Source organism: Salvelinus sp. IW2-2015, linkage group LG12 (genome assembly GCF_002910315.2).
Source record: "Salvelinus sp. IW2-2015 linkage group LG12, ASM291031v2, whole genome shotgun sequence".
In the NCBI taxonomy this organism is placed as follows: domain Eukaryota; kingdom Metazoa; phylum Chordata; class Actinopteri; order Salmoniformes; family Salmonidae; genus Salvelinus; species Salvelinus sp. IW2-2015.
Genome location: NC_036852.1, coordinates 12,796,945 through 12,822,986, shown reverse-complemented (window position 1 = coordinate 12,822,986; position 26,042 = coordinate 12,796,945). Strand labels below are relative to the sequence as shown.

General features: G+C 40.5%; 1 protein-coding gene across 1 annotated transcript; it reads right to left on the bottom strand.

Moving 5' to 3' along the window:
* Positions 1–6,119: 6,119 nt before the first annotated feature.
* plekha3 (pleckstrin homology domain containing, family A (phosphoinositide binding specific) member 3) lies at positions 6,120–25,202 on the bottom strand. Its single transcript, XM_023997869.2, has 8 exons — positions 24,861–25,202; positions 21,266–21,382; positions 20,861–21,016; positions 16,349–16,494; positions 14,299–14,472; positions 9,066–9,109; positions 8,724–8,839; positions 6,120–6,681 (listed from the first exon to the last, which is right to left on the bottom strand). Exons 1-8 carry the CDS (start codon positions 24,898–24,900, stop codon positions 6,548–6,550), a joined length of 927 nt encoding a protein of 308 aa, XP_023853637.1. The 5' UTR covers positions 24,901–25,202; the 3' UTR covers positions 6,120–6,547.
* Between the last annotated feature and the right edge of the window lie 840 nt (positions 25,203–26,042).

The window sequence follows — 26,042 nt, the reverse complement described above, 5'->3', positions numbered from 1 at the left end:
ACCAGATCCAACAAGGTAAAAATGATATATAAATCTGTCACTGTGCCTTGCCTAATTGCTGTACAATGGTGTCACTGTGTAGGCTGGTGCACAATCCATAGCTTAGGCTGTACTGTGCATATAAGTATACCCCCAATGCAATTCTAAATCGACAGTGTGATTTTAACAGATTTTTACATTTTTTGTTTTAAATGAACTTTTGTCATCTGTTTAATTTATATAAAAACATTCCAACCTTATTTAGCATTATCTAGTCCAAATATGATTCCACTATTTTTAATTCGTTTGAATCATTTTCAATTGGGGACTTTTATTTTGAAGGCGAATCTCAAATTCCACCATTGTAGCTAATCCTTATTGTGGCTAACTTCACACCGGTGTGGCGAGCCAGGAGTTGTTTCTGGATAGGGCCTATAGACCTTTATTCTAAAAGCCTAAAGAGAAGCACATGACTTGTTGCCAGTGTAAACTAGCTGATAAATCACTTCGGGGCAGCAGGCAGCCTAGTGGTTAGAGGCGTTGGACTAGTAACTGAAAGGTTGCAAGATCAAATCCCTGAACTGACAAGGTACAAATCTGTCGTTCTGCCCCTGAACAAGGCAGTTAACCCACTGTTCCTAGCCAATCATTGAAAATAAGAATTTGTTCTTAGCTGACTTGCGTAGTAAAAACTGTAGAAAAGTCTGTTGTCATTATACTGTCGTACACCTCACCTCATCTTCAAATAATATTTTTGCAGGAATCTCCTTGCGAATGATTTTGCCGAAGATTGTATCTCCGCCGGGCTGGGCAACCTGAGCTTTTGCTATCTCATACGCCATGGCGCTAGACTTTGGTCTTTGGTTGAAAGATCTGTGACAGTTTATTACAGCTCTCAGAAGAATGATCATTTTGTGAAGTCATAATGACATCACTCTGTGTTCCACATTTGTTTGCTGATGGCTCCTGATTTAGAGCAATTTACAGCCAATCAGTATAATCCAATTCAAAGTGAAAAGCTTTGCAGGCTCATTTCTCACGAACATACTCCAGTCAAACCATTTCCATTTCACATTCTCTACACTCAATTGCTCCACAGCGACAGTAAGCAGTGAGGTGAGGTGTACGATAGTATAATGACAACAGACTTTTCTACAGTTCAAATGATCTTGTCACGCCAGAATTACAGCACATCTCAACTGCGAATGAGAATGATTTTGGAACTGGGCCCTGAACTTGTTTTCATGATAGTACGGCGCCCTCTACTGTTATATGTGTTATAACAAAAGCGCATTGAACCAACATTTTTTGTTTTAGACATCCTTTGTGTTTTATATTCTTTTATTATTCCCATTTAATGCTTCTTGTTTGCTTTTACTTATTTTCATTTGACTATTTTACTGTAAAGTGTGCTGCGATTTTAAATGCACTGCAATTTTAAATTATTTTAAATGCACTTTAAAGTTTGATTTCACTTTTAATTTGACCATCTTTATGTACAAACTACAGGTGGAAGATCTGATTTGAATGCAAATAGAGCATTTATCACCACAAAAATGACCAGCCTTTTGTCATGACGTGGCCCTTTCTGGGTATAGATCGTGGCATTCCCCTCTCTCTCTATCTCCTACACCCAGGTTATGTTATCTCAGGTCGTAAATTCCTGGAGGAGACTCTCTTCCCATGGGAATGCAGAAAGAGAGCCACATAGAGAGAACAAAGGATTTCACATGGCAAACTCCTAAATTCCCAAAATGGGAATTTGATACAAAAGGTCCTTTTGTGAGAAGGTGGGAATGGTCCGTGGACACTTAAGGGACGGGTATGACGAGTGTGTTTCATTTGGTGACCTCAGAGAGGACAGGAAACACACATAACTATATCTCTGAATATGTACATTTCTCAATTATGGGGTTTGCATCTAATTCTTGTATAAAATGAATGAGTAAAGATTAAGCTATTTGTGAAATGATGTAAGGTGATGTTAAACCTTTAATGAAAGAGAATTGTATTCCCTTTAAAGTTTAACTAAGTCATTGGCCCTCCCCCGTGAGCACAGACATGATCTGGCATCATGGAACAACCCTTTTCTACCGTTACGAATAAAACCCTCTCCTGAGGAAATCCTCTTCAGACCACAAAAACCTCAGTATAAGCTAAGGTTGTAATGGTTGTTGAATTCCTAACCATACCACGTGGAGCATTGGCTACACGGCTGGAAATGGTTAAACCCTAAGACTATTGATCCCTACAGAATAACAACAAATCTTAGATAATAATTACTAGTCTCAGCTAAAAATTATGTTAACCTGGGATGCGAAGACAGACAACCACCGAAACATCTATTCTATGAGAACATTTCTAAATGGTACTCTGGAGTATCCATTCTAACAGGAAAGACTTTGATCTTCAGGGAAGCAGAGAGAGAGAGACGATGATGAACTGACTCTCCAACAGACGGACCGGATTCCAACAGAAATCACGACGACACACTGGGCGTAAATATATATTGATTACAATTATTCCCGAATGAGTGAGCGTTCATGTGCAAAGGATTAGCATTTCAATTAATATAATTATCAACTGTGTAGTGATTCCTTTTTGTCTTTCCAGCCTGTTCTCAGTCCCTTTGTCCACCAAGCCGTCATATCGGCTAGCCCGCTAACCTCCCTTATCATTTCCTTGTAACCATAACTGTTGTTTGTTTATGCATTTCTGTGATTTAGTTAGTAAATAAATGATTAAGACAATTGGTGTATGGATGATTCATAGTAAAGGCTGGGTTCGTGCAGATAACCAACAATTTACGATGTTTGGAATGAGACTAACGTGAGTTAAAGAATAATTCATTAATTAGAAGACTAATTGATCAGATATTAAAATATCTGAAGTGTTATATTAGGAAAATTATAACTTTGTAATCTGAAGATTTTCCTTGGTGCCCCGACTTACTAGTTAATTACATTTACATGATTAGTTTAATCACGTAATAATAATTATAGAGAATTGATTTGATAAAATAAGTCTTCACTTTAATGATGCCAAAGACACAATAAGGATCTGTCGGTAATAAAATAAAATGGAAAATCAACAAGGAATTAATCGAATTGACAGCAATCACTTTTTTTCTCTGCACTACATCTTGAGAGGAACAGAATGTTCAGTTCACTTAATTGGCCTTTGTGGGTGTTTGACTCACATTTCTTGGAAATAAAAGCAACTGTTATCATCTATGTGCCCTAAAGACTAGTCTCTCATGACAGACGTTAACATCGGTGTAACTCAAATATAAAGGTGAATAAAAACACATGGCTGACTGATTGTTTGCTATGATGCTGCAATCCTCAAGAGACAGTTCAGACCTCTTGAGCTGGCTCACCTCGTGATTGACAGGAGGACTATCCTTCAACCACTCCCCTGTCAGGAGGGAAGAAAAGGAACCGAGACACCTTACTGTCATTGGCTCTGGCCTGCACATGATGCACAGCACTCTGGGCCAGGCCAGGACGCTTGCGGTTCAGCTCGGGATCCGACACAACCTTCTGAGATGAGCCTGGACAGTCAACCTCCCTCAGGATCATCAGAGGGGTTTCTGGGGTCGACACACAGGATGGACTCCCAGAGGAATTTAGCCTTGCACCGGTCAGCAGTTCCTGCACGGTGAGTGACTTTGAATTCGGAACCAAGAGATGGAGCTGTAGCCGGGTTGTTACCATTGGAGACTTGAGCAGTATGCTACTCTTACTAGAGACTGGGGTTCTCATCCGAGTTGCATCCTGTGGTAACCTCAGAACCCAGATCCAAAAAAATGCATCGTCTGTCACAAGAGACTATTCCTATGGATTCCTGAAACGTGCGGAGAGTATTTGGAGATTACAAACTAGGCCTAGTTGAATTTACACTACTTCTAAATAAACTGACATCTTGACTTGAAAGGCTGTGAGAAATATTGTTTTACATTTTAGAACAGCTTTCAGGCATAAGCGACAGAAGCTGTAAGTTCAAAATTTGGTTGTGCAGCAGCAGTTTTTCTCGTTTTGTCAGTCACTGACAGTCACACAACAGTGCTTTCAGAAAGTATTCACACCACATTTTGTTGTGGTGTGAACGACCTACTGTACAATTCCTAAGCTATCATTCATTACATTAAAAGTAGACCTAGTTCCATGTCAGTGATGCTTTGACCTGCTTGCTTCGACTCTTAAAAGGATCACTTTCCAAACAAAATCATGTTTGGGTATAAGTCCGCTGTTGATATGGTCCCAAAAATTGAGCATGTCAGCAGGAAAGTTTTTATGATAGAGCATTTTGAGTAAAAAAGCAAAAAATTGGAGATGATGCAACATAAATCATATTATTGTCCATGGAAGAATGGGCCACAGAGGTCATGCTCAGTGTGGGACCCTTACAGTCACTACACTGACATAGGGAGAATTTCAATTGCATTTCCTTGATTCCTTGCATCCTCTCTCGTTGCCTCCTTCTCAAAGACCATTGGATGAGATCAGAAAGGAGGGACCTCCCTTCTGATCTTTCAAACCCCAAAAGGAGGCAGAAGGACACAAGGAAAGGCAATTGAGATTCTCATTGTGTGACATTTAGTAAATTGGTCTCCTTCACAGTGGCAGGTGTGTGCAACCCTGGAGTTCAGGTGCTTGAAATGGGTCATCAATATGTCAGCAGCACCCCCTGCTGCTGTGTCACTTCATTGTCAGTTCTCTCTGAGAAGCTTTCAGTCTCAAACTGGCTGGCATCTGAAATTCTGTCACAGATAATGAATGCATTGCATAATTCATCGTATTCTTAAGATGAAAAGGGGTTAGGTCATTTGTGACAACCTTTCAGAATAGAGAGACACAACTGTCCAATATGACAGGTTTCTGTCAGATACACCAAGGGGGCGATATTCATAAAACATTTTAGACTAGACTAGTAGTACTGATCTAGAATCGGCACCTATATCATTTCATTCATTATGATCTAAAAGGCAAAACTGATCCTAGATCAGCACTTCTACACTATGAAGATGAGCCCTGCTTCTCATTGCAACATATTTCCTAAGGACATTTTCATAGTGCTAAATAATTGTGGGAAGTGCAAAAATTGCCATCAATGCCTCATTATATAATCTGGCAGCATAGTTYAATTAGGAACTTTTCTTCAACAATGTGTGTTATAAAGAGGTGACTATTCATGCATTGTTCAGTAAAAAATTTTTTTTATCACCTGCAAGATTGAGGTTTACAGTAGTTTTGGACTTTGCACAATTCTTTTGCACTACGAAAACATCGACCTTTCGTCTTCTGTCAGATTAAATACAGTATTATGATACAATCAATGTAGAAATGATATACAAACAAGTGATTTCACTTCATTTTTAAGACGAATCTTTACATTTCAAACATCAACATCATATCATACAGTCACAGAACTCCTTCCATGCCCAGAATCTCTGTTAAGGCATTGCTCTTTTTTGGTGGATGTCATGAATGGCAAATATAACTTTAAAAAATAACAATAAAAAGTGTCTGTCACATAGCAATATGGTGAACACTGGGGGCGTGCCAAGTTTAAAATATTGGGCAAGTTTGTTTTGCATCTCCCAGTGACTTGGGAGGGTGGAGATTTCACTTTAGGACCAATGGAATGGTCTAAAATAGACAAACTCTGCCCTCCGGTGTACCAGGAGATGCATGCCAACTCAGCCCATTGATGAAAATGTAACCACATCCACACATTCTGAATTGGTCCTTGGCACAGTTAGCAACCCTAACATTTAAGGGATTACGTTGCATATCAAACAAACCAAACATTTTATTCTGCAATAATAACATAAAACTTCCTGGAATAGTACAAACATTCAAAAAGGACTTTGTTCTGATCCATAATTCTTAAAGTGCAAAGCAAAGCTTCCACAGGAAAAAATACAATACTTTTTGAAAATACCATTAACGCATTGCCAAGCAGTGACTGCATTGCAGTATGTGAGCAATAAAAGCTGGGGAGTGTTCATTAGGCACTGAAGGGAAGAAAACGACAGGGAAGGACAACTAGAGTTGTTCAATAAGAAACACTCATTTTCTTTTTTCTTGTTTTAAAACTTTTTTTCCATTGCGTGCCCTAATGAACACAACCTTAGTAACACCTCACATTACAGTAGCCTCATATCAGTCTAACGTCAGTGGAGTAACTGAAGTACCTGATACATTCAGCTCTTCAGAATTCAAAACTATTCACGCTTTAGCCAAGTCAATATTCATAAAAGATAGACAGTACTACGCCTACTGACCAGACGGACCAGTCACTTGACAGTAGACTACCAATCTCAACTCCAGGACCTGGATTCACAAAACACTTCTAAAGAAAAAATAAGAAGCTTCTTAAGAAAAAAAAAAAAGAGAAAAAGTCCAGAAGATTGTTCATAACTGCAATTCACAAACATATTCTTAATAATTCATGATTTTCTTATGAACCTCGTAAAATATATTATTTTGAAGGTTTGTGAATTCGGGCCCAGTCTCTCTTTATCTGAAGATACTGCAATGTATTTGGTGAGTGACAGGACAGATCAGATGGACAGGTCAGTATCTGGAGTGTCTGACATAGCTCTGGGACTGGTAGGACTGATGGCACCACACTCCTCAGGGATACTGTGGGAGGAGTGCCCGTTCACACTGGCATTGAGACACAGCACAGCAGTGCCTGTATGGATGAGACAAAATGGAGGCTCATTTTCAGCAGGAGAATACAGGAGAAAGTATTTTGAAACGGAGGTGCCTCGTCATACATGAACTTGTCCAATTAGAATCCAAAGTGTTTCGGTACGTTGTGTCCTCCCCTACTACACACCAGCCCCGACTAACAACTTATAAAAAGGGAATGTATGTGTGCAAGAAAAATACTGAACTAACATAACAAAATGCTAAAAAATACACTTTTTATTTATTTCACCTTTACTTAACCAGGTAGGCTAGTTGAGAACAAGTTCTCATTTACAACTGCGACCTGGCCAAGATAAAGCAAAGCAGTGCGACACAAACAACAACACAGAGTTACACATGGAATAAACAAACATACCGTCAATAACACAATAGAAAAAAAGTATATATACAGTGTGTGCAAATTAGGTAAGATAAGGGAGGTAAGGCAATAAATAGGCCATAGTGGCGAAATAATTACAATTTAGCAATTAAACACTGGAGTGATAGATGTGCAGAAGATGAATGTGCAAGTACAGATACTGGGGTGCAAAGGAGAAGAAGAAAAAATAACAGTATAGGGATGCAGTAGTTGGATGGGCTATTTACAGATGGGCTATGTACAGGTGCAGTGATCTGTGAGCTGCTCTGACAGCTGGTGCTTAAAGTTAGCGAGGGAGATATGAGTCTCCATCTTCAGTGATTGTTGCAATTCGTTCCAGTCATTGGCAGCAGAGAACTGGAAGGACAGGCGGCCAAAAGAGGAATTGGCTTTGGGGGTGACCAGTGAAATATACCTGCTGGAGCGCTTGCTACTGGTGGGTGCTGTATGGTGACCAGTGAGCTGAGATAAGGCGGGGCTTTACCTAGCAAAGACTTCTAGATGACCTGGAGCCAGTGGGTCTGGCGACGAATATGAAGCGAGGGCCAGCCAACGAGAACATACAGGCCGCAGTGGTGGGTAATATATGGGGCTTTGGTGACAAAACGGACGGCACTGTGATAGACTGCATCCAATTTCCTGAGTAGAGTGTTGGAGGCTATTTTATAAATGACATCGCCGAAGTCAAGGATCGGCAGGATAGTCAGTTTTACGAGGGTATGTTTGGCAGCATGAGTGAAGGATGCTTTGTTGCAAAATAGGAAGCCGATTCTAGATTTAATTTTGGATAGGAGATGCTTAATGTGAGTCTGGAAGGAGAGTTTACAGTCTAACCAGACACCTATTCTAAGTCAAGACCGTCCAGAGTAGTGATGCTGGATGGGTGGGCAGGTGCGGGCAGCGATCGGTTGAAGAGCATGCATTTAGTTTTACTTGCATTTAAGAGCAGTTGGAGGCCATGGAAGGAGAGTTGTATGGCATTGAAGCTTGTCTGGAGGTTAGTTAACACAGTGTCCAAAGAAGTGCCAGAAGTATACAGAATGGTGTCGTCTGCGTAGAGGTGGATCAAGGAATCACCCGCAGCAAGAGTGACATCATTGATATATACAGAAAAAAGGGTCAGCCCGAGAATTTAACCATGTGGTACCCCTATAGAGACTACCAGAGGTCCGGATAACAGGTCCTCTGAATTGACACGTTGAACTCTATCTGAGAAGTAGTTGGGGAACTAGGCGAGGCAGTCATTTGAGAAACCAAGGATGTTGAGTCTRCCGATAAGAATGTGGTGATTGACAGAGTCGAATGCCTTGGCCAGGTCGATGAATACAGCTGCACAGTATTGTCTCTTATCGATGGCGGTTATGATATCGTTTAGGACCTTGAGCATGGCTGAGATACACCCATGACCAGCTCGGAAACCAGATTGCATAGCGGAGATGGTACGGTGGGATTCGAAATGGTCGGTGATCTGTTTGTTAACTAGGCTTTCGAAGACCTTAGAAAGGCAGGGTAGGTATATGAATAAATAAAATGAAAACACATGGAAGATGTCTGGTATGTGAATTCACAAACGTAGAGTCTGAGAAGTGACATAATTTGGTAATTACTGTAATGTTTGAGGGGAGCAGTGTGCGTGTGTGTGTTTGTTCATTCATATCTCTTACGATCCATCTCATAAACACAGCTGTCACTGTGAGCCTCTGTGTCCGAACAAGTCCGTGTCCTCCTCTGGGTTGACCTTTGACCTGATAACACACTGTCCTTTGGCGGGAGACCAGACCTGGAAATGACAAAGGCTTCACTTAGAAACACAGCTCCAGGGTGAATTTTCCCCTAGATACAGATCTAGGATCAGCTTCCCCAACCCTAACCATTAGTGGGGGAAATATAAAACTATCCCAAGATCAGCGTCTAAGGGCAAATTCACTCTACACCTAGAAGCACACTGGTAATGACAAGGACCTTTGTAGTAGAACCAGTGGAATGTTTTCTGTACGCAAGAATACCTGTCGAAATTGTACGTGCCCGGGTAACTTATGGACCGCTTCATCTGCAAATGAAAAAAGGAAATGGACACCGTTAGTACCTGTGCCTATCACTGAATATCAAGGACTTTAAAATTACAAAATATGATTCCTACATTGAGCCTATTCACAGCAGCATAAAAGCGAACATCCGCAAGTGTGGTATATTCCAAAACAGGTGTATCAAAAGTAAGTAACATAGGAAACTAAAACAGTCTCTGTTCAAGTCTACAGAAGCCCGAGGCAAAAAATAAAATAAATTGTACACTCTTGGAATTCTCATTAGAACGACTTAGTATATCGTTTGAATGACTTAGTATCTTGTTCAAACGACTTTTAGTATATTTTTCGAACAATTTGTATCTCGTTTGTCATTCAAACGATAGTATCCATTTTAAACAAATTAGTATAAGTAGTTTCAACCACTTATCTCGTTTGAATGACTTAATTGTTATTTTGTCTAATTAGGCCTCATTTGTTACGTAGCTTGTCAGACCGTGTAATGGTTGTTGCAGCCATTCCATTCATTGATATGATTATTAATTGACAGTTCTTTGATCATGCAGGGCTGCTTTTGAATGCCAGAGCATGTAAGTAGGCCGCAGAGCGTAATTTGAGCAGATTTTAAAAAATGGTGTCGGCCTTCTCTTCCGCTCCAATATCACTCTGGTACTGCTCAGCCACAAGTTCTGGCCATGCTCTGCCTAGCATTTTTCGTTTCCTCTATCACGATTTCAATTAGGCCTATTCAATTGTAATCATTTAGCCTACTCCACCCACAGTAGTCTATATCTAGTTTATATTCTACTTTCTAACTATAGGAAATGTAATTTCAATTTTGAAGGACTTCAAATGTATTAGATGTTTTAGGTAGGCAATAAATAGGCTACTGTCAAATGTTTTTCTTGGAATAGAAACACCATAACATAAATCAATTTAATTAAGCTATAATCTCAGAAATAAATAGTAAATAAAAGGCCACTATGAGCTTCTTTTCATAAATAATAATCTCAAACTGCGATAGTCAATTGATTTTGCGCACAGCAACAAGCACCAACAAGCTTCACATGTGCAATGAGTGTGGGAAATGTGCTCTACAAATATATTTGAATTATTATAAAAGACAGAAAAATACACATGTAAAAGCTTAATTACATAAAGGAATAGTAGTGAGAATATAGACAAGAGAAAAGAGAACGTAATATATTTGAAAAGCCTCAAATTGAAAAATGCATTGAGATAAAGCCGTCACCTTGTGTGGATGTTATTTCAAAAAAATCTATTACATTTAAGTAGGGGCCGGCACAGAGTCCAGCAGGACAGTGTCACAAGGCTGCATAGTCGTAGGCCTACACTTCACCATTGCTGTACGGAATACACAGCCGTCCTTGATTGTGAGCTAGAATTAAATGTGTGCAACACTACACGTAAACAACGGTTTTCCATCAATAGAATCAATGTAGGGAGGTAACGTGATATAAGGAAATTGCTTAGACCGCATTTACCGGTAGGACTAGTTATCTTACGTGCTCTGGCAGAGAAATAGCCCGTGAGTTCTTTAACAGTAGCCTAAAGTAAAGTATCCATCACCAACAAATTCATGAATTTCCGAGATAATAGGCTGGTTTATTCTGCGAACAACATGCTTTTATCAGCCTACCAGAATCACCTACAAAAACAGGTTCGTGATAGGCCTTTAATTTAATAGTTATAGCCCACAGTTCACAATAACAGGACATTTTTTATTTAAATCACTGAAATAAAATGAAGCGATAGTAAACTTATGACATTTAATTTAATCTTTAAAGTGTTGGCTAATGGTTTACTGAAACATAAGGAAGCTATCTGATTTTCAAATCGCACCGATGACAATAACCTACTAACTTGATGGAAAGGCAAAAAAAATATATTGATTTGAAAGCATCCTTGAGAAGGAGCGCTTGAGAGGGAGAACCATGTGTAATGGATGGAGTGTTGCTAAATAAATCCTTGCATTGCAGGGATCCACTTGATTTTTGAATGACTACCTCATCTATGTACTTCACACATACAGATTATTGTAAGGTCCTACAGTCGAGCAGTAAATTTCAAACAGTTTCAACCACAAAGACCAGGGAGGTTTTCCTATGCAGAGGTCAGACGTTTCTTGTAGTTGGCCACCAGGTTTGCACACATCTCAGGAGGGATTTTGTCCCACTCCTCTTTGCAGATCTTCTTCAAGTCATTAAGGTTTCGAGGCTGACGTTTGGCAACTCGAACCTTCAGCTCCCTCCACAGATTTTCTATGGGATTAAGGTCTGGAGACTGGCTAGGCCACTCCAGGACCTTAATGTGCTTCTTCTTGAGCCACTCCTTTGTTGCCTTGGCYGTGTGTTTTGGGTCATTGTCATGCTGGAATACCCATCCACGACCCATTTTCAATACCCTGGCTGAGGGAAGGAGGTTTTCACCCAAGATTTGACGGTACATGGCCCCGTCCATCGTCCCTTTGATGCGGTGAAGTTGTCCTGTCCCTTTAGCAGAAAAACACCCCCAAGGCATAATGTTTCCACCTCCATGTTTGATGGTGGGGATGGTTTCTTGGGGTCATAGGCAGCATTCCTCCTCCTCCAAACACGGCAAGTTGGGTTGATGCCAAAGAACTCCATTTTGGTCTCATCTGACCACAACACGTTCACCCAGTTGTCCTCTGAATCATTCAGATGTTCATTGGCAAACTTCAGACGGGCATGTATATGTGCTTTCTTGAGCAGGGGGACCTTGCGGGCGCTGCAGGATTTCAGTCCTTCACGGCATAGTGTGTTACCAATTGTTTTCTTGRTGACTATGGTCCCAGCTGCCTTGAGATCATTGACAAGATCCTCCTGTGTAGTTCTGGGCTGATTCCTCACCGTTCTCATGATCATTGCAACTCCAYGAGGTGAGATCTTGCATGGAGCCCCAGGCTGAGGGAGATTGACAGTTCTTTTGTGTTTCTTCCATTTGCAAATAATCACAGAAACTGTTGTCACCTTCTCACCAAGCTGCTTGGCGATGGTCTTGTAGCCCATTCCAGCCTTGTGTAGGTCTACAATCTTGTCCCTGACATCCTTGGAGAGCTCTTTGGTCTTGGCCATGGTGGAGAGTTTGGAATCTGATTGATTGATTRCTTCTGTGGACAGGTATCTTTTATACAGGTAAGAAACTGAGATTAGGAGCACTCCCTTTAAGAGTGTGCTCCTAATCTCCGTTCGTTACCTGTATGAAAGACACCTGGGAGACAGAAATCTTTTTGATTGAGAAGGGGTCAAATACTTATTTCCCTCATTAAAATGCAAATCAATTTATAACATTTTTGACATGCATTTTTCTGGATATTTTTGTTGTTATTCTGTCTCTCACTGTTCAAATAAACCTACCATTAAAATTATAGACTGATAATTTCTTTGTCAGTGGGCAAACGTACAAAATCAGCAGGGGATCAAATACTTTTTTCCCTCACTGTAGTTGTTAGGGATTTCAGCATGAGGCCAATGGTGAGTTTAAAACAGTTACAGAGTTTAATGGCTGTGATAGGAGAAAACTGAGGATCAATCAACAACATTGTAGTTACTCCACAATACTAACCTAATTGACAGAGTGAAAAGGAAGCCTGTACAGAATAAAAATATTCCAAAACATGCAAGGCACTAAAGGCAGTAAAGTAGGCACTAAAGTAATAATGCAAAAAATGTGGCAAAGCAATTAACTTTTTTCCTGATGAAAAAGTGTTATGTTTGGGGCAAATCCAATACAACACATTACTGAGTACCACTCTCCATATTTGCAAGCATAGTGGTGGCTGCATTATGTTATGGGTATGCTTGTAATCATTAAGGACTGGGGAGTTTTTCAGGATAAAAAAGAAACAGAATGGAGCTAAGCACAGACAAAATCCTAGAGGAAAACCTGGTTCAGTCTGCTTTCCACCAGACACTGGGAGATGAATTCAACTTTCAGCAGGACAATAACCTAAAACAAAAGGCCAAATCTACACTGGAGTTGTTTACCATGTTCATGAGTGGCCAAGTTACAGTTTTGACTTAAATCTGCTTGAAAATCTATGGCAAGACCTCAAAATGGTTGTTTAGCAATGATAAACAACCAATTTGACAGCACTTGAAGAATTTAGAAAATAATAATGAGCAAATATTGCACAATCCAGGTGAGGAAAGCTCTTACGGACTTACCCAGAAAGACCCACATCTGTAATTGCTCCCAAAGGTATAACATATATTAACTCAGGAGGTTGAATACTTATCTAATCAAGATATTAGTTTTTCAATTATCAATCATTTTTTACACAAATGTTATAATTTTTCTTCCAATTTGACTTTACTAAGTATTTTATGTAGATCGTTTCCATTTTAATCCCACTTTAACACAACAAAATGTTGAAAAAGTCAAGGGGTGTAAATAGTTTCTGAAGGTATTGTAATTAAACAGTATTTTAGGGAGTGCAGATTACCAGCGTAGAGCTGTTTTTACGCAATAATCTGTGTTCTCTTTTGGTGATATCACCATTGCGCATGCACTTGACAGTGTGTTAGATTAAACCCGATTGTCGGGTTTGTAGTGAGTCTCTTATAGAACGTCTGATAATTCAGTTGCCTGAGTAATTCAGTTTTATAGACAGCATATTCTTGTACAGTAAAAGCACCTCCCTTGTCCACTGGGTGGATGATTATAGAGGTGTCATTCTGGAGATTTAAGGGCTTGTTTCTCAGAGCGGGTAAAGTTATTCCTAACATGGGGATATGAAATGCAAATCTTTTAAATTGTTGCATGTTGAGTTTATATTCTTGTTTAGCATACATAGAGGACTGTATAGCTATGCTTTGGATCAAGTCAAGCAAGGATGCAACAGATAAGAAGAGATAAGAGATAAAGAGATAAGACATCTGGGTAGTGTTCATTAGGCACCAAATGGGAGAAAACGGATTGAAACGGAGTGACAACCTGTAATTTTCCAATACGAAATGCTAATTTTGCAATGTTTTAAAACGTTGTCTGTTGCATGCCTTAATGAACACACCCCTGTGATGAAGCTGTACAGAGTATGGTGAAGTTGCCCCTTGACATTGATCATGGGTCAAGTGTTGCATTTTCCCCACTAATTGGATTGGGGAGGGGAATCTGATCCAAGATCTGTACCTATGGGAAACTTCACTAGACAGTACATTGAATACCATCCTACCCGGGCCATCTGTATTGGGGACGGAGAAACAGGGGACATCATCATATCGTCTGGAGGGTTCAACAGCACCATGTCTGTCTTGAACTTGGAGTTGGCCATCTTCATACATTCTTCCAGTGTTTTGATGAAGGTGTTACACGTGGCACTCAGTAAAGAGGAGGCCTCATTCAGAGTCTGGAGCAACAAAGAAAAGACAAGGAGAGGCGAATCAGTCAACTACAATTGGAGATTGGGCACGGACAAAAATAAAGGACATAAATATACACAATATTAAGCCTAATATATTACTACATGTGCCTCAGGCCTTAGGTGGTGTGAAGAAACTACTCCTTAAATTGGCAACACAATTTGTTACTAAAAAGTGCTTGAAGAGTTTACAACGCTCCAAACTACAACCATTTTAGTCACATTTCACGACCCTTTGACTTGGCTGTGAAGGTTACATTTTTGAAATTGGACATACCGGTGAGAGTTGCACATTTTACCTGGTCACCTCAATCAAAACTTAAAATGTTTTGGGTGGATAAACCCATGCTTTTGTCAAACAGTAAAGTGCATTATCCTCATGGTTCCTGTAATGAAATTGTCTGGCCTGCCACTGTGCCTGTTTTGATGGGGCCGGCTGATGCAATGAGTGAGTCTCTCACACCCTCTTCTCCCCCCTCGTGCACCCCGAAAAATGCATTATGATTGTATAACATTTAAAAATGTAATTGCGGGGGTAAAACAACTTTGGAAGCAAGCCGCTGTCCATGCAAAAAAAAAATAGGAGGATCTCAGCTTTCTGTAGGTATACTTATTATTTCTCAACTCTCAATATTTAGCTCAAAGCACACTGTTTTACAATCAAGATGTCTGATATGGCTTTGAAATACGGAGCGTGCGAACTGCATATCAGCCATCACGATTGGGAACATTTAATATACTGTTAGATTAATACATGGCAACACAAGCAGTAGGTGTTATATTTTTTGTCAGCAATCTAGCTAATGTGTTTGAAATGTTCACTCCCTTAGGTGGTGAATTAGTACCAATTTAATTCTGGAGTCCTATTTTGACAGTAAAACATAACAATAATTAATTATCAACCATTCATGACAATCCCTGGATTATGTTACATATCAAAAATATATTGAATTACGCATTCCTGCTTGGACATGTTATATGTAACAACGTATTTATTGAATACTATATCAGTCCATTACACTAGCATTGTACATCTAAATTACTTTCTATTGCGTGACCCCGACCAAATTGCTGCTAGTGCCACCAACTGAAAAAGTTACTGGCTCCAGTGCCACCAGGGGGAAACGTTAGTCTGGAGCTCTGGTTTAACAGAATTAACTTAATTTCTGTACTCATCAAAACAAATACATATTTTTGTTGACTGTTTTTAATTCCCAACCCTGGGCTTGCAGACACACCAAACACCCACGATGAGTGCCTTGCTTAAAGGCACAACTGCAGTACCAGCTTGCACCAAATATTTTCTCGCCAGCCCAGGGATTCACACCGGCAACCGTCCAGATCTTGGCCTGTCGCTCTGATCTCGAGTACAGTGGCACTACCAAGACTTAATTTGGCGTAGATGAAGAGTAAAAGAGCAAATGGGGAAAGGTGGATACCTAGTCAGTTGTATAACTGAATGCATTCAACTGAAATGTGTCTTTCGCATTTAACTCAACCCCTCTGATTCAGAGAGGTGCGGGGGGGCTGGCATAATCGACATCCACGTCTTCGGCGCCCGGGGAACGGTGGGTTAACTGCCTTGTTCAGGGGCAGAACGACAGATTTTTACCTCATCAGCTCAGGGATTCCATCTAGAAACCTTTCGGTTACTGGCCCAATACTCTAACCACTAGGCTACCTGCCGCCACGCTGGTGATTTCTGACAGCCAACACTAGGGCTGCATCCCAATGGCACCCTATTCCATACAGTGCACTACTTTTGACCAGGGCCCATAGGTCTCCGGGCAAAATAAGTGCAGTATGTAGGAAATAGGGTGCCATTTGGGACACAGCCTAGCTAAAACCATGCAGGTATAGTTACCTCCGAGCTGGAATTGGAGTGGTCTCCTTCCTGGTCCTCCTGGCCCACAGACTCCTGTATCGTGTGGACCTGCTGCATTAGCAAGTCACAGTAGAGACGCAGCTCGGACATCTTAGTTTTCAGAGATTCTGTCGTCTCTGTTATTTCTTCCAATAAAAAAAACAGAACACTGTTATGTTAGTGAGAGGCCCTTTAAGGTAAGGTACTGTAACTCTAGCCTGGTTAGTGGTCCTAGATCGGTTGGTGCTCTTCAGTTTCCGCCTAGGATTTTTCCCAGCAGCAGTGTCAGAGTTAGCGGTGAGGGGGGTCTCCCTGCGAGGGAGATGGGGTCTTTCTGGGGCATACATCTATACATCTCCATATTTTTTTACCATTGCGGCCACGATTGCGATATGCTTGAAGGGGAAACACAGCCATTTCCAACTTCATTGCTGTCATTTGGCATCACAATTCCATAAGGATTAGTCAGCAAGAGAGCATAAACAGACTGACATCCAGGTTAAGGTAACACATGATCACTCATCTAAGTTCGGTTCCCTTTTTAAGGGCAATGTGAACACAAAGCTCCCCAGGTTCACTTGTCATTATTCCCGCACCACACAGACTACTGCAACACTGTTTCCCCTGTCATGCCCCTCACATTGGTGCCACAAGACAGAGATGATGATGAGAAAGTTCGTGGGGAAAACATGTCCGTTTTTGGATATTGATTAGCGATTTTCAAGGATGGAGAGAAATTCCCAAATATGTGTAGAGATTTGTACTGGCACGATAATCAGATTATTTGTTTGCAATATGTGATTTACATTTACATTGAAGTCATTTAGCAGACGCTCTTATCCAGAGCGACTTACAAATTGGTGCATTCACCTTATGATATCCAGTGGAACAACCACTTTACATGTGATCTAATCCAATGTAGATTTGGCCATGTGTTTTAAGGTTATTGTTCTGCTGAAAGTGAAATTCATTTAAGCAATTATTTTACTCCTGAACTTATTTAGGCTTGCCATACCAAAGGGGTTGAATACTTATTGACGAGACATTTCATTTGTAAACATTTCAGAAAAACATAATTCCACTTAGACATTATTGGGTATTGTTTGTAGGCCTGCGAGAGAAAAATTCAGGTTTACCAAATAAATTACTGGGAGCTTGAGTGTGCGGCTCTCTTTATTTTTATAGCCTACAAATCAAGGATGTAACACATCAAAACATGTAAAAAGTCAAGGGGTGTGAATACTTTCTGAAGGCACTGTACATGAATGATCCCAATACAAGTTCAAAGACGGCCGCAATTAGAAAAAAATGGAAAACTAGATTGTGCTGATTTATAGGTACATTGTATCACGTCACAGATTAAAAACTCTGTGGATAGTGCCAAAACAAAGACTTCATATCTGAATTCCTTCGCCATTATGCACCTTCGCCATTACAGCATTATTTAATCTGCAGTATTCTTCTGCTATTTATTCTGTTACCAATAATATTTACATGCTAATATTATGTTCCGATTAGAATTGTCTCATCTTTTAACTAAATGCAATCTATTAGCTTTCAAAATGTTAGTTTTGAAGTTTTATTAGTTGTATTTACGGGATACACATGGTATACATCGTCCAACGAAATGCTTACTTGAAGGTTCCTTCTCGACAATGCAACAATAAGAAATAATAAAATATAAAGTAAATGGCTTAGTAGAATAGAATAAATATTTTAGCATTGGTATAATACAGGAAGTCTAATATTTACAAGTGTATTGTGGAAGGGGGGCAGGGCAGTGTTTAATCTGAGCAGTATAATAAGAGCCTGGTAGCAGCAGTTGTGAAATGTGTGTAGCATGAACGTAAACTCAGCAAAAAAAAGAAACGCCCTCTCACTGTCAACTGCGTTCATTTTCAGCAAACTTAACATGTGTAAATATTCATATGAACATAAGATTCAACAGACATAAACTGATCAAGTTCCACAGACATGTGACTAACAGAAATGGAATAGTGTCCCTGAACAAAAGGGGGGTTAAAATCAAAAGTAACAGTCAGTATCTGGTGTGGCCACCAGCTGCATTAACTACTGCAGTGCATCTCCTCCTCATGGACTGCACCAGATTTGCCAGTTCTTGCTGTGAGATGTTACCCCACTCTTCCACCAAGGCACCTGCAAGTTCAATGACATTTCTGGGGGGAATGGCTCTAGCTCTCACCCTCCGATCCAACAGGTTCCGTCGTGCTCAATGGGATTGAGATCCGGGCACTTCGCTGGACATGGCAGAACACGGACAATTCCTGTCTTGCAGGAAATCACGCACAGAACAAGCAGTATGGCTGGTGGCATTGTCATACTGGACGGCCATGTTAGGATGAGCCTGCAGGAAGGGTACCACATGAGGGAGGAGGATGTCTTCCCTGTAACGCACAGCGTTGAGATTGCCTGCAATGACAACAAGCTCAGTCCATTGATGCTGTGACACTGCCTCAGAACACCCTCCACCTCCAAATTGATCCCGCTCCAGTGTACAGGCCTCGGTGTAACGCTCATTCCTTTGACGATAAACGCGAATCCGACCATTACCCCCTGGTGAGACAAAACCACGACTCATCAGTGAAGAGCAGTTTTTGCCAGTCCTGTCTGGTCCAGCAACGGTGGGTTTGTGCCCATAGGTGACGTTGTTGCCGGTGATGTCTGGTGAGGACCTGCCTTTACAACAGGCCTTCAAGCCCTCAGTCCAGCCTCTCTCTATTGCGTACAGTCTGAGCACTGATGGAGGGATTGTGCGTTCCTGGTGTAACTCGGGCAGTTGTTGTTGCCATCATGTACCTGTCCCACAGGTGTGATGTTCAGATGTACCGATCCTGTGCAGGTGTTGTTACACGTGGTCTGCCACTGCGAGGATGATCAGCTGTCCATCCTGTCTCCCTGTAGCGCGGTCTTAGGTGTCTCACAGTAMGGACATTGCAATTTATTGCCATGGCCACATCTGCAGTCCTCATGTCTCCTTGCAGCATGCCTAAGGCACGTTCAAGCAGATGATCAGGGACCCTGGGCATCTTTCTTTTGGTGTTTTTCAGAGTCAGTAGAAAGGCCTCTTTAGTGTCCTAAGTTTTCATAACTGTGACCTTAATTGCCTACCGTCTGTAAGCTGTTAGTGTCTTAACGACCATTCCACAGGTGCATGTTCATTAATTGTTTATGGTTCATTGAACAAGCATGAAACAGTGTTTAAACCCTTTACAATGAAGATCTGTGAGATTATTTGGATTTTTACGAATTATCTTTAAAGACAGGGTCCTGAAAAAGGTGCGGAGAATCAGAGCAGGTTGTGGCTGGGGTGTGTGGGGTCCTTGACGATGGGGTCCTTCCTCAGGCAACATTTTGAGTAGATGTCCTGGATGGGTGGGAGTACGGTCCCAGTGATGTATTGGCGCATCTTCACCACCTGCTAGAGGGCATTGTGGTCGTGGACGGAGCAATTAACATACCAGGCCGTGATGCAACTGGTCAGGACGCTCTCAAAGCGGTAAAACCTTGAGGACCCGGGCAGTATACCGAATTTCTTCAGCCGCACTCTTGACAAGAGTGTAGTTGGTCCATGACAAGTCCTCGTGATGTGGACACAGAGGAACTTAAAACTTGTGACTCTCCTGCTCCCTCCTCTGGTTCCTGAAGTCAACAATCAACTAATTTGTTTTTCTGACGTTGAGGGAGAGGTTGTTGTCACGACGCCACAATGCAGTTCACTTACAGTTGAAGTCGGAAGTTTCCATACACTTAGGTTAAAGTCATTAAAACTCATTTTTCAACCACTCCGCAAATTTTGTGTTAACAAACTATAGTTTTGGCAAGTTGGTTAGGACAGTTTACATACACCTTAGCCAACTACTTTTAAACTCAGTTTCACAATTCCTGACATTTAATCCTAGTAAATATTCCCTGTCTTAGGTCAGTTAGGATCACCACTTTATTTTAAGAATGAGAAATGTCAGAATAATACTAGAGAGAATGATTTTTTTGAGCTTTTATTTCTTCATCGCATTCCCAGTGGGTCAGAAGTTTACATACACTCAATTAGTATTTTGTAGCGTTGCCTTTAAATTGCTGAACTTCGGTCAAACGTTTCAGGTAGCTTCCACAAGCTTCCCACAATAAGTTGGGTGAATTTTGGCCCATTCCTCCTGACAGAGCTGGTGTAACTGAGTCAGGTTTGTAGGCCTCCCTGCTCGCACACGCTTTTTCAGTTCTGCCCACACATTTTCTATAGGATTGAGGTCAAGGCTTTGTGATGGCCGGTGTGAGTTATTTAGCTTCTTTTTTTTTTACCCCAAAGTTCACTTTAAAGAGGACTGCGATTGGTTATTTTAAAGAGGACAATATGTGAAAACACCCTAAAGGATAGGCCTATACAGTACATGTTCAATTAGGACACTGAATGAGAACGCATGAGGGTCAATGTGAGAGGGAGACAAGCACAAGGGAGATTAATGACAAACAAAGAAAACACTGCTGGGTCAGTACCTTTTTCTTTATTGGCCCTCGTGTCAGCAAGGCCGGCTTTGGAACTTCCAAGTGCCACAAGCCACTTCTGTCGTTCGGCAGCATTGACAGCTTTGACGTAAAAATGCTGCTCTCCTGGTATGATCAGTTCCAGTCTGTTATTGTCAGTGGGGTGAACTAATGAAAAATACATCAACACAACCCTTCAGCACAAGAATCAACCATAAATTGAGATTTCAATAGCAAATACTACCTGTACTGAGATTAGAGGGGTTTAACTGGCAATCTGGGATTTAAAAGAACAATGAAGCAGAAACCCTGCCAATGTTTGGGAAAACAGCTGAGGGATGGGAGTTGAGAAATGTAACCACTACCAAATTCATTGGGTGAGTGGCACAATATAGGCCTTTCAGAAACAAATCATACCTTTGATTTCACAGACGGACATCTTAATACTTCCTTTGCTCCCTTTGCAGACATCATCTTGAGAATCATAGTAGGAAATTATTCCATCGTGTAAAACAAACCAGCGTGGCTGCCACCCTGTAATCATTTCAGATGAGCTAGGTTAGTTCTTCTTGCACTGACAACTTCTGTTTTTACAGGTTGGTTCTTCCTGTGCAGACAACTGATGAATCAACATAGCTAGATATCAACACAACCAACCAGTATTACCAAGAACACCTAGTCAAACACTCTCTTCCAGGTAGCCTAAACTCAACTCCACAATTTACGATGGAGTTGAGCGGTGACTAGTGTGAGAAGGGGGCAATTGCGACCTGCAATTTGGGGCAGAATTGCACGTGGGCATTCTTGCATATGCAGGAATCCCTCTTTATACTTCTATTGGTCCATTTCTAAGCTAGGATTCCGGTACAACAGGCAGGGGTTGGGGGCGCTCCAGTACAGTAGGTGGCGATAATGCACCATAACGATGGATGCCAACTGACAATGAACTCCACAGAAGAAGAGACGGGGCGACAACGGTCGCTAGCTATGGTAAACAGTGTCCTTCACTCCCGCCTGTCGTGCAATGTTTTCCTGCAGTTCTGTTAACAAGGGCAGTTCTTCGGCAGGCATTTAGGACAATAGGTGCTAGCTAGCAAGCTAGGRCTCCGTTACACAGCAAGCAGCAGGCGGGATAGGTAGCTAGCTAGCACACCGGTAGACAGTATCCCTCGCCCCGGCCTGTCAGGCACGGCTTTTCTGCAGTTCTGTTAACAATGGTGAGGTGTTTGGCAAGAGGGAGCAAAAGACACTGTGTGCTAGCTAGTTAACTGGGTCATTCCTACATTGCGGTGCATGTTCTGTCGCCAGGAAATATCAGTTCTTATTTAGTTTAAAATGTGATTCCAAAAAAATGTAAATATGAGATCAGGTGTCCTTTACCTTAAAAACCCAAAATATGGATATTGAAAGGGCATTTTATGCATTTTGAATACTTTTTCTGTGGATTTGGGTGTTTTTGCCATGTACCCAGGTGTTATTCATCAACTTCTAATAGAAATATAAGCCATAAAAAAATCCCCCCCCCAAAAAGTCATTATTTTATAGTCCTAGTAAATAAAATCTCAAAGTTTTTTTTTCATGATTGTATTTATTTTTATTGCATTTAAAATGTTCTGTATTCTTGATATCACTTTCTACCTTGTTAGTTTGTAGTAATTCTCCTTTAAAGCTGTAATTTGTAACTGTTTGAGTGACCTGACCAAATTCACATAGAAATATGAGTTATAGAGATGAAGCAAGTCTATGTGGGCTATTTCTATGCTTCCCATTCTTAAATTTAGTTTTAGCCTCAGTTTTGTACACCAGTTTCAAACAGTTGAAAATACAATATTTTTAGTTATGGAAAATATTTTTCACAACGGTTTAGATGGTACAATCACTCTCTACAACAACCTTGCTTATTTTGTCACATGAACTGAAAATAGCCCATTCTATTAGAATTTAAGCAAAAGAAAATGACAGAGCGATTTCTGCATAGCACATCTTTAGACTTGCTTTCAATGACAATGTCATATCCATAACTCCTATTTCTATGTTCATGTTGTTGTTTGGTGGGAAAACAATGGTGCAAAGCTAAATAAATATAAAACACTCGGTTTGATTTATTTTCCCATGTTTCATGACACTTGTCTCACACATGCATTTCCACCCTATTAGGCTAAATTATATAGAAAATGTAACACATTTTCTAAATGTTAAAATACATTTCATATAGAAGTTCAAAACCTGTTCAAATGTTTACCATTATGCTAGTTTAATCTCAATCACCCACAGAGCTATGGCTAATTAAGGCTACACATTTCCACCCTGTTAGGTTCTACCTTGCCTAAATATCACTGTTTCCATGGTTAATTATGAATATCAGTCTGAAAGAAGTCGCTGTAAAAAAGACGCAATAGTCTCTACAAGGCAGAAAGTTAAATAAAATTATATTTACACTTAATTTACTGGTTGTACATGCTATTGGTTCTTTTGGCGGTAGGAGGTGGAGATAGGGTATCCACAGGAAAGTGTCGTTTACCCCACTTTTTGTGGCGCGGTGGGTTCTGTCGCTTGTGTTTTTAATCTGTTTTACATTTACATTTAAGTCATTTAGCAGACGCTCTTATCCAGAGCGACTTACAAATTGGAAAGATCATACATATTCATCCTGGTCCCCCCGTGGGGAATGAACCCACAACCCTGGCGTTGCAAGCGCCATGCTCTACCAACTGAGCCACATGGGACCAGGATGCATTGCACGTGATGCATTGCACGTGATGCTCAATATGTAAAAAATAGCCGAACATAACCAAATTTAGTCGACCGAAGCACATTTCCTCACAATCAGCTGGAAGTGTTTGCCGTTCGGTTAGGCTCAGCCATATTGTGTAAATGTTTGTCACATGCGAATTGCATCAGTATTGAAAATAAAAACCAGAAATACAAACGATAAACAGACCAGCATAGGCCTACTTAAGGTCGGGTTGATAACACTACTCTGGGAATATTTTGTCTCACATTCCTATCTGCAAAAGGACCAACCACACGGACAACCGGTAAAGTATGATTTTATTCAGCATTCTGGCTCAGAGGTTGTGAAAGGAAACTTTCCTGGTTCAAACGTTAATTTCTATGTCTAGGGTCTTTAGGCTAGGTTCCACCCTGTTATTATGCAATAACTGTATGGGGTTATGCACCTAAAATAGATCAAAGTGTCTTAGTTTGACCAATATGTTTTTCTGAAAGTCAAAGATGTCCTTTTCCTGAATAAAAAAAATACAAATATTTGTTTTGTATTCTAAAGTTATGAGGTCCAAAAGGTACTGCAATGTAGGAATGACCCAACTAGGAGGACTCCGATGCACAGCAGGCGGGAGGCAGGGTGACACCGATAGATATCTAGGACACTGGTACAGTGTTCTTCACCCCCAAAAAACGTTGATAATACTTGTATTTCCCTTTTGACAATATTTTAAATCGCATAGACAATCAGGGGAAATCCAGAATATCAAAAGTGTCACAGAAGCATGAAGATGGCATGGGGGGGGGGGTGAATGCCCACATGCAGGAACGCCCCGAATTGCAGGTCGCAATCATACACAATTGACTAGTGTGGGCAGACTGGAACATCAACATCACATAAAAAAACGACTGATTTCAGCACCCAAAGAACAGTCCGCAATTACACACAACATTGGTAATTGTATGTGACAGCTCCAGTCCGCCCACAAGCATAGCACTAGTCACAGCCCAACTCCATCGTAAATCGTTGAGTTTAGTCGGTTAGTGCAAAGTTAGCTAGCTTATAAGTGTAGGTTGTAAGTTAGTAAGAATCTTATAAGTTAGTTACCTTACACATATATCAAATGACACAGCAAAGGCTGTGAAGAGCAGACAAGCAGAGGTAGGTTGTGTATCTAAGCTAACGTTAGCTTAGCTAAATTGAATGTCAGTGTGACAACTATGCTAACGAGATAGTCAAGCTAGCTAGCTAAACTATGGACCAAACACATTAAATGCATAACGTTACCTGTCATATAATTTGTCCACTTATAGAGAACTCCTTCCATAATGAGCTTGCAGAAATACCACACGATCCACGTCCCCAAAAATCTCGTCACTAGCTAATACTGATAACGTACCAAAGCTAATAAGCCATTTAGCTTGCCAACTTCATGATGATAGCTAACTAAAACCAAACTAAATATGTATGTTAACCTCACAGTATATAGTGCCATGTGAATGACTATGCGTCAGCCAACAACACAGTGTAAACTCCGTTCATTTTGTTATCGTTTTGTAATTGAACTAGCGTTGAATAAACAATTGCCAGCGGATTGCTTCCTAGCTAGCTAGCTATATTTGTAAACAAAAATAACGTCACGTCCGTTTTGAGCCTTCAAAATACAAGCTCTCGTTTGATTTAGATGCCTTCTTTACACCCCGTAATTATCCTACATGGAAGAGAGAAATAGTAATAGCGTAAACTCTGAAAATATGTTTTAAACACAGGTTTAGATCTTATACGTTTTGTTCTATGCGTTCATTTTCATCAACTAATTTCACTTTTTGTGAATTTTGAAGAATTTATGTAATAAAAAAAGCACAAAGGCCTATTCATAAAGGTAATGTTAACTGACTAATATTATCTCATATAACAAAAAGTATAGCATCTCCTAAACTTGTGTCAACCTCAGACCTTATTTTGGCATTTATTCCAAAGGGATGATTGAACAAACCAGAGGAAACTAATTTCCGGGTTCTAGGACTACAAACTGGCGAACTCTATAATCGATTTGATTTCATACCCCCTGCTTTTGGTGAGATGAGGTAACTGGCAGTTAATCCAAGAAAGAAGACGAGTAGGCGGCCTGTCCATTGCAATAAAAACGATTTGTCTTAGCTTCCCCTGTAAACTAAAGTGCAATTAAAAATTCTCAATACTATTTATCCATCCAGTTAATTTCTAAGGCTTCGTTTCAACCTTGGTCAAAACTGCGGACCATGCATGTATTCTTCTCCTGTACCTTCACCCAAACATGCTGGACTGCTCTTCAAGACTGGTTTGCGCTACCAGAGATAGCGTTTTCAAGCAATTATATCATATACTGTATATGGTGATATTATAAAATATTCAAATTCGGAATTTCTGACCAATGTAATAAATATTGCCAATTTTTTTATCCACAAAGTGACATTTACGAAGGCTATC

Excerpts from the sequence above, each read along its gene's own strand:
- plekha3 (XM_023997869.2), bottom strand. The coding sequence starts at position 24,900 with ATGGAAGGAGTTCTCTATAAGTGGACAAATTATATGACAG. Across the intron at positions 21,383-24,860 it reads GTGGACAAATTATATGACAG|GGTGGCAGCCACGCTGGTTT; the intron begins GTAACGTTATGC and ends AAATGATTACAG. Across the intron at positions 16,495-20,860 it reads GAGGGCCAATAAAGAAAAAG|AAATAACAGAGACGACAGAA; the intron begins GTACTGACCCAG and ends TTTTATTGGAAG.